Source organism: Sinocyclocheilus anshuiensis, unplaced genomic scaffold (assembly GCF_001515605.1).
Source record: "Sinocyclocheilus anshuiensis isolate Anshui unplaced genomic scaffold, SAMN03320099.WGS_v1.1 scaffold1517, whole genome shotgun sequence".
In the NCBI taxonomy this organism is placed as follows: domain Eukaryota; kingdom Metazoa; phylum Chordata; class Actinopteri; order Cypriniformes; family Cyprinidae; genus Sinocyclocheilus; species Sinocyclocheilus anshuiensis.
The window spans coordinates 423,532-432,248 of NW_015540950.1; the positions used below are offsets into that span (position 1 = coordinate 423,532).

At 36.1% G+C, this 8,717-nt stretch overlaps 1 protein-coding gene across 2 annotated transcripts in view; it reads right to left on the reverse strand.

The window, feature by feature from the left end:
- Positions 1–3,471, reverse strand: part of LOC107689930 (fructose-bisphosphate aldolase A-like) — an 8,921-nt gene extending 5,450 nt beyond the window's left edge. Inside the window, exon 1 of one of the 2 annotated variants that reach the window (XM_016488116.1) lies at positions 3,331–3,471. In XM_016488116.1, coding sequence (XP_016343602.1) covers positions 3,331–3,469 — 139 coding nt within the window. In that variant the 5' untranslated portion in view covers positions 3,470–3,471. The remainder of the gene's footprint in view (positions 1–3,330) is intronic. The other variant, XM_016488117.1, reaches the window with a different exon arrangement.
- Positions 3,472–8,717: the final 5,246 nt, after the last annotated feature.

The following is an 8,717-nucleotide window of genomic DNA, read 5'->3' on the forward strand; positions in this document are numbered from 1 at the left end:
TTTTTACAGAGGGGGGCCCGAGTAAATATGCTTTTCAGGGGGCCCACAAACCATCTGCCCCTGGTAAAAGTATAAACACAATAAGGCTGTCAAAGCGGATTAGTGAGTAGATGAGTTCTGTTTTTAGTCCCATTTAGTGACATTTCAGCAACCACCTTTTTTATCAGAAACATGAAAGCTTAAATAAATATGGAGTATTACTGATGTTTTTTAGGTTGTAGAATAAAACATGAAAATGTCTTTAGCTTGTGTTCACCACAGACCTTATTTCAGGCATTTAACTAAAAGCACATTAAAAAACCCATTGACTAACTCGTTTCGTTGTGTTAGGACTCATTCCTGCAGTGCTTTATGGCTTACTTAAAGTTGGTTTTGTTTAAGCTGATATAGGAGAAAGTATTTTAATGCTGAAAAAATACACACATGACCTTTAGTGATTACAATACCATGGTATTTCTTTGATATGTCCAGAGAAATTAACATTTTATGTCAAAGAAAAATGAAATAAACAAGCAAAGTGTGTATGAACGTGTAATTTGATGTAGAAGATATAATGTATTAAAAATCATAACCTACACTTTTAGCATTGAATGTATTTAGTGATCAACCACTCTTTGTCTCTTCCAGGAGCTCTAATTTGAGGGATAAGCTTCTTTATGCTGACACCTACATCTCTTCTCTGACTACTCTTGTCGATGCCCAGGATAATTTTCCATGTCACAACTGTACTTCCTGTACTAAGTATGTTAAATGTAAATCATTTACACATCCTCGTACACTAAAAACCTATAAGATTAGACAATTGGTCACTTGTAAGAGTACATATGTTATTTACATTATCATCTGTCCATGTTTACAACTATATGTTGGCAAAACTATACAAGCATTATGCACAAGAATGATTGAACACACAAGTGCCATTAGGAGACAGGATGATACATCTTCAATTTCTTGTGACTTTAAGTCTGCCAGCCACTCTTTGTCTGACAGTTCCTGGGCATCGAGAGATTCTACCTCATAGAAGAGGCGGAGATAGAGATAAGAAGTTGTTGCAAAGGGAGGCTTTCTGGATCTTTGAACTTAAATCTTTATTTCCTGAGGGTATGAATGAAGAACTAGAACTCTCTTGTTTTTTGTAAAAATTGGTATTGTCGTTACTGCTTTATCTTCTCTCTCTCCTGCTGTGTTTGGTGTATTTGTAATGTCTGGTCATTCTTTGAAGTTGTATACTTGTAATATTCTGCTATATATGTGAATGATCAAACTTTCTTGAAATTCTGCTTGTGATTAATTGAGGTTTACCCGAGATAATTTAATTCAGCTGATTGTCTTTAATTGTTGACCTATTTAAAAAGGGTGAATGTTGTTTGTTAAGTGAGCACTGAAGATAGCAATGTGCTGAAACGTTTGCTTGCTTGCTCGTGTCCATCTGTTTTTAATTCACATGCACTTTGCACTTTTGCACAATGCAATTTATAAAAATTAAAAAGATGTTTTTGTAGACTTTTTAGTCTTGAGTGGATCAGTGTGCGGTTAGCCACCCTCTTGCTCAATGTCAAAGAAAAATTAAATAGACAAGCAAAGTGTGTATGAATGTGTAATTTGATGTAGAAGATATAATATATTAAAAATCATAACCTACACTTTTAGCATTGCACTCTTGGTTGTTGCAGGAAGTACTGTAATTTCCTTTTTGGATTAAAATATCTGCTAAAAAATGAATGGTGACTCAAAGGGATGTTGTGATGAGGAAGTGTCTTAATTAACTTTTAATCTAAATACAAAGTTTTTTATTTTTTATTTTTGAACCATATCTCAAAAAACTGCCTGCAGTGGTCAGACATGCATGACTTGAAAACTAAGATCCTCCCTTTTTTTTTGAGAACTTCTACTTTTATTTATGAGTGTATAGGGAAACATACTGTGACTGTACTTAAATCCTGCTCTTCGTCTTTATGTTTCTTTCTTTTCATTTCCTCCTAATGACTGTCACTTACTCCCTCTTTCTGTCCTCCTCAAGAGTTCTGTACGTGTAAAGCCTTGCTACTCTCATTGTTGACCTTTATGTGAGTTATGTAGGACAAGCTCTTTTCCTGTCACACCCTTCATCCACTGATTCTACCTTTGCCCTTTTTGACACTTCTGCCTAAGAGTTCAGACTATATATAAACTAGTGCCTACCAGCTGCACTAGTGTTAACATGCTGTTCTTGCACGAGAGTATATATATCCAAAAAGTACTTATGCATATTGTTTTCTTTTGTTCTGTTTGTTCCATTGGTGAACATTGCAGGCTGCAACCAATACGTGTTTGATAACAATAAGTGCAATAAGTACTATGGGTTATTGTACAATGAGTACAATAAGTATTTGATTTTTTCTACACTTGAACCCTCAGAGACACAAGCATTGATACTGATGATATATTATTTTTATAATTAACGATTATAATGAGCCACTGGTTATAAAAAAAGCTAAAAAATGGTAGTAATATGAGAAAAATGCAATCATATAGAAGGCCTAGTACAGTTGCATTGACCTTTGTAACATTGGGCTGACGGATGCATGCCAGTGCAGTTTAGTCAGATTCATTAGATTGTTTTGAATCATTCCAAATGAATCATTTAGTTTCATTCATTAATGGTTTAGCTATGATTTACTAAATGGCTCTGTTGTGTGAACATCATTAAAATCAGCTGAAGATTTTGCATTTCTGCAATAGGTAGAAAAATGGTCTTATTTTTACATAGAGATATATATTGCTTTGAAATATTGCCAATTTAATCATTAAACATCTTGACCATGTTTGATCTAATGGTGTCAATACTGGTAGTGAACATACTGGTATGCTGTGAGATTCAAATTGTAAAAATAATATATTTAAATTAATTTAATTAATTAATTAATTAACTAACTAATTTATTTTAATTTAATTTAATTTAAAAGTATTAGAAAAATTAATATTGTTTAATTGCTTTAAAGCATTAAAAAGATCTTGCACCAAAAGCCAATTACATAGAAGCCTTTAGATATATAGTGAGCTTTCTGCGATATTTAGCACTATACCAGCAACATCATGATAACAATTATAACAGTTCATCAGGTTAGGCGCTTTGTTGCAGTTCTGAGTTCAGTAACCAGGAAGGAAATATATAACTCTTGCTTCCTCCTCCACTTTTAATTTGAAGTGTTTTGCTCTGATAAAGCCACCACACAGCCATACTCTCCTATTTCTGTTATCTTATTCATACTCATTAGCACTGTGATAGTCTTTTAATATCAATGTCCTGTTAAGACAGAATTTAGATGCATTTTAAAATTAATTTCTTACCTTTCTTGCTGAAAGGAGCACCGACAAAATGGAGCGACCCTTGAAGCGAAGGAGAGAGAAAGAGAAGGGGAGAGAAGAAAAGATCTGGCACAGACCACAACAGCTGCCTGTCTGACTGGCCACTGTATTTATCCAGCATTACGACCCCTCACATTCAGCTGCCCTGCTAAAATTAGCCCTATCCTGACACTGGAGATGGGCGACAACATTCCCAAACATGCAAGAGAGCGAAGGAGACCAACTGAAGAGAGTTTGTGGAGTCAAAAGCCTTACAGTCGAGTGTGCTCTTGTGGAAATACGTTAAAGGCTGCATGGAGATGTCTAAAGAGGGAGAAAGGCAAACACATTGGATTATATAAACAAATAGTTTGGGAAACCTGTTTGTTAAAAAAAAAATTGCAATTCCATTTGGTCCTACTAGTCAAAGGGAATTACACAGCAGATGTAGAGTCTGTATTTGTAGTTACTTTGGACAAATAAAAGGACACTTAAAACATTCTTCTTGTAATTGAAATATTTTTGGTGTGTGTGGGAATATGGGAACATCATGCAGGAGCAATAGTTGATGTACCTCTATTTACATGATCAAAACTCCAAAAACATTCCTATACATAAACTTCAAAGCAGGTTCCAGGTAAAATGAACATGAGAGGCAGTAAAACACCAACAACTTTTATTGCTGTTCACACAAATCATGATTACAGGAGCAGATTATTGATTAATAAAGACTTAATGGTTCCTTGCACAGTACTGTGTTTTTAGCTCATGAATGCATGATTTGTGAACTAATATATTTTGATCTTTGCATCACAACCAGCTACATATGTCTGGCTTTTCTAAAAAAGTACATTTGCTAGGTAGCTCAGCTGCAGAGCAGATGCAGAATGCTCCGGTAAGAGCCTTGTGAAAGTCATAACTTTATTTCAGATGCGATAGGGCATTAGCTTTTTAGCACCACTAACCTTTTTGGACATTTCATTTCCTAATTAGAATGCCCAATGTAATGAAACGTTGCCAGATTCATGTTCATATCTTTTGGATGAAATTTTACTTTTAGCCGCATGCATGGCACATTTCACCTGGCAATTTTCATGAAACATGCAAGAAGCAACATAACATCATAGGCACGATTTTATAGTGAGCACAGGATGGTGTTTGTCCTGGGATTATATTAATTTTGTAGGCGTCAGGAAAGTGTCATTTTGACTGTTATATGACAAGTATTTATCAAATTTATTCATAAAGTGATTTTAATATGGATATTTTACAAAGCTCAACATTGATCCACCGAGGCCTCACTATATAGCTTTAATACCAATATATAACTTTAATACATGCTCACTGCAGGTATTAAAGCTATATATTAAATATAGTAGAAAAGGTAAGTGCCTACAACAGGGGAGCATAAAGAAAACTGCCTTACAACATGCAGTTTTACCCATTGACAAATGAGCATTCAGTAAGCAAATATTTAATAAAGACATAATAGAGAATGTGAGAGATGGTTAGTAGCTGTATTCATAACCTGCTGGAGACACTATTACATTTTTTTTCCTAAAATTAACAATTGCCCAAATGTTTGTAGATATTCAGTAATCACCATTATACGCTTTCTGGATTTATAAGAGCATGGGTAGGTCACGTGTATTGATTTAAACTTTAAACCAGGGAAATTTCCAATCTGTAATAGAAAAACATTGAATGTGTTTGACACTGTGAGCAGAATAAAAAAAGAAAGATAGGAAGACATAAAGGAAGAAAGACATAAAAGACAGAAAGCAGGAAAGAGAAATTCAACACTGTCCTCTTTTGGAAGTTAAAAATTGAAAAAAAATCCTTTTATGGTAATCTCTTTTAAGGTACAAAGGTCAATAAATTCTCACTATGTGAGTGTCGGCAAATTTTTATTTTCACCAAGAAACTTTCTGAACAAACCGATGTCAATTATTTTTCTCATCTTAACAGATGGTCTGACTAAGCACATAGAACATTTTCTTTAAACCACCAAAGTCTTTCCGCTCTGCTGTGGTTTTGTACTTCATTGTGAATGACCACACAGTCATTTTTAAAATTACAACATTTACAACTACTTACAAAGTAGATTTTTTCTCCATTTCTGTCACAGATGGAGGTTTGGTTCCTTGCCACTGTCTCCTTTGGCTTCCTTATTTGGGGACGCTTAATTTTTGACAACACTAACAATTGCACAGATACTGTTTGAAGAGAACTGAACTGAACAGGATAATGGCATCACTGAATCACTGAACTGACTTGAACTGAAAAATTGGCTGTTATTATTGTCCTCTTCTTAGAGCTGATTCACAGCAGAATTGAATTTTTCTTTGCGTTACCGACACCTTTTTTCTGTTTAACAGTGTAAAGCTGCTTCGACACAATCTGTTTTGTATGAAGCGCAATATAAATGAAGGTGACTTGATCATTCATAGTTAAGAATAAGGATTTATGAGAAAATCCTTCACTGAGAAATGATAAAGGGTGGTTTATTTCTTGAGAAATTGGCAGTTTGAGAGTTTTTTTTTATTGTGTTGAGGTTAAAGTAAATTAAAGCGAAACTAATGCTGTCATGAACTCACAGAAAGTTAAAAAGTGCTCAGAGCCAGCTGCTGTCACAAACTAGGTGTGTACACACACACAAAGATGAAAATAAGACATTTACATTTAGTCATTTAGCAGACGCTTTTATCCAAAGCGACTTACAAATGAAGACAATAGAAACAATCAAACCAACAAAAGGGCAATACTACGTAAAAGTGTACAAGTTTTTTTTTTTTAAATAATAAATAAAAAGAAAACACGTAGATAGAATAGAAAAAGAATAGGGAAGGCTACTGTTGGAGGGTCATTTTTATAATAAAATAAAATAAGTAGATAGAACAAAAAAAGAATAGAGAATGTGTTAGAGGCTTTTAAATTTTTTTATAGAAAACAAGTAGTTTGAATAGAAAAGAGAGTGCAAGTGTTAGAAGAATGCAAGCAGACCGCAAGCTTCTAGAGGGCACATAAGTCTTAAGTAGTGAATTTAGGTAAAGGGGTGCTGAGCCAGTCATGGTTTTGTAGGCAAACATCAATGCCTTGAATTTTATGCGAACAGCAATCGGTAGCCAGTGCAAACTGAATAACAGAGGTGTGACATGCTTTCTTTTCTGAGACCTGAAAAACCAAAATTCCCTTGATCTTTTGCCATATAAGACACCATTGTACTATAAAAACATCCAGTAAGTTTCAGAACTCATAACTTTCTCATTAGTCTAAAAACAGGTTATATTGAGGCCAATCTGCCAAAATGACAGGTTTTGGAAAGTGCCACTTTATGTCGTAATAGTGTGGTTAAGCACCACCTCCGCTGAAGAAGATCAATGCTTGCTTCTACATCGCTGCCTGTATAGCTCCGCCCACAGATTCTACATCACTGCCTGTTTAGCCCCGCACACCAATTCTACATCGCTGCCTGTTTGCCCCGTCCACTGATTTGCGCATATAGTGTAAGTAACGAGAGAGGCAAACATGCAGGTCTACGCAGAAACCACATGATAAAGATGGCTCCGAAGACAAGAAGATGCTGCGCAGTGCCAAGTTGTGGAAAAACAAACAAACAAACAAACAAAAAAACAAGTTGTGTTCCGATGAGGGAGGTTAAAAACGGTGCAAAAAATTGTCTATTACTTTTAAAATATAATGTTTTTTGATGTAAAAATCTTGATAACATTAAAAGGGGACCTCAGAGAACAGTACAAAATAATAAAAAAGGCAGTTCACGACCCCTTTAAAGACTAATCTTGTAGCCACATTCTGGATTAGTTGCAGAGGTTTGATAGAACTAGCTGGAAGACCTGCCAAGAGAGCATTGCAGTAGTCCAGCCTGGACAGAACAAGAGCTTGAACAAGGAGTTGTGAAGCATGTTGCGAAAGAAAGGGCCTGATCTTCCTAATGTTGTATAAGGCAAATCTGCAGGACCGGGCAGTTTTAGCAATGTGGTCTGAGAAATTCAGCTTATCATCAATCACAACTCCAAGGTTTCTGGCTGTCTTTGAAGGAGTTATGGTTATTGTGCCTAGCTAGATGGTGAAATTGTGGTGACGCAATGGGTTTAATGAAACCACAAGCAGTTCTGTCTTGGCAAGGTTGAGTTGAAGGTGATGGTCCTTCATCCAGCAAGAAATGTCGGTTAGACAAGCTGAGATGCGAGCAGCTATCATCGGATCATCAGGGTGGAACGAGAGGTAGAGTTGAGTGTCATCAGCATAGCAGTGATATGAAAAGCCATGTTTCTGAATGAGAGAACCTAGTGATGCCATGTAGATAAAAAAGTGAAGTGGTCCAAGAACTGAGGCACCTCAGTAGCTAGATTTTGTGACTTGGAAACCTCACCCCTCCAAGATACCTTGAAGGACCTATCAGAGAGGTAAGACTCAAACCACTGCTGTGCGGTTCCTGAGATGCCCTTTGCCAATAGGATTGACAGGAGGATCTGGTGGTTAACCATGTCAAAAGCAGCGGACAGATCCAGCAAGATAAGTATTGAAGATTTAGAATCCGTTCTTAGGGCTTCAGCAACTGAGAGCAAGGCAGTCTCGGTTGAATGTCCACTTCTGAAGCCAGACTGGTTGCTGTCCAAGAGGTTTTTCTATGTGAGAAAGGCAGAGACTTGGTTAAACACAACTCATTCAAGTGTTTTTGCAATGGAAAGAATAATGGATACCAGTCTGTAATTCTCTAAAAGAGCTGGGTTAAGAGTGGGTTTCTAAAGTAGTGGGGTTATCCAAGCCTGTTTAAGTGTTGAAGGAAACACCAGTGTGAACGGATGTGTTATTGATGTGAGTGAGTGCAAGTACAACTGAAGAAGAAATGGCTTGAAGTAGATGAGATGGAATAGGATCAAGTTGACAAGTAGTAGGATGACTGGAAAGGATAAGTTTGGAGACTTCTGCCTCAGAGAGTGGAGAGAAGTATGTGAACAAATATGTTTGCTGGTAAGATGTGCTTGACAGATTGTGGTGTGGAAAACATCAAGTCAACATCAGTCTCTGTTTTCCATGACCGAGTTGGCTGCTTTGCTTTGGCTCTCTTTGCAACAGTTTCTTTAACACTGTTATTCTCACATCTGAAATAAAAGAAGTAAGCATGCTGTATACACAAACTACATTATTAACATTATTGTGATGTTCACTGATACTAGTACTAATTTATGGAAACAAAGAACACAATTACCACATAGCACACATAGTTTACCATAAAGCAAATAAATCAAATTAAAGTAACATCTGTAAAATAGTGAATGCACACTTACTCTAAGATTCTGAATGGAGTTGAAAACTGAACGAGACCTGTGTCCCCTTCCTGTGTGAGATGCAGGTGAAGGCAAGAG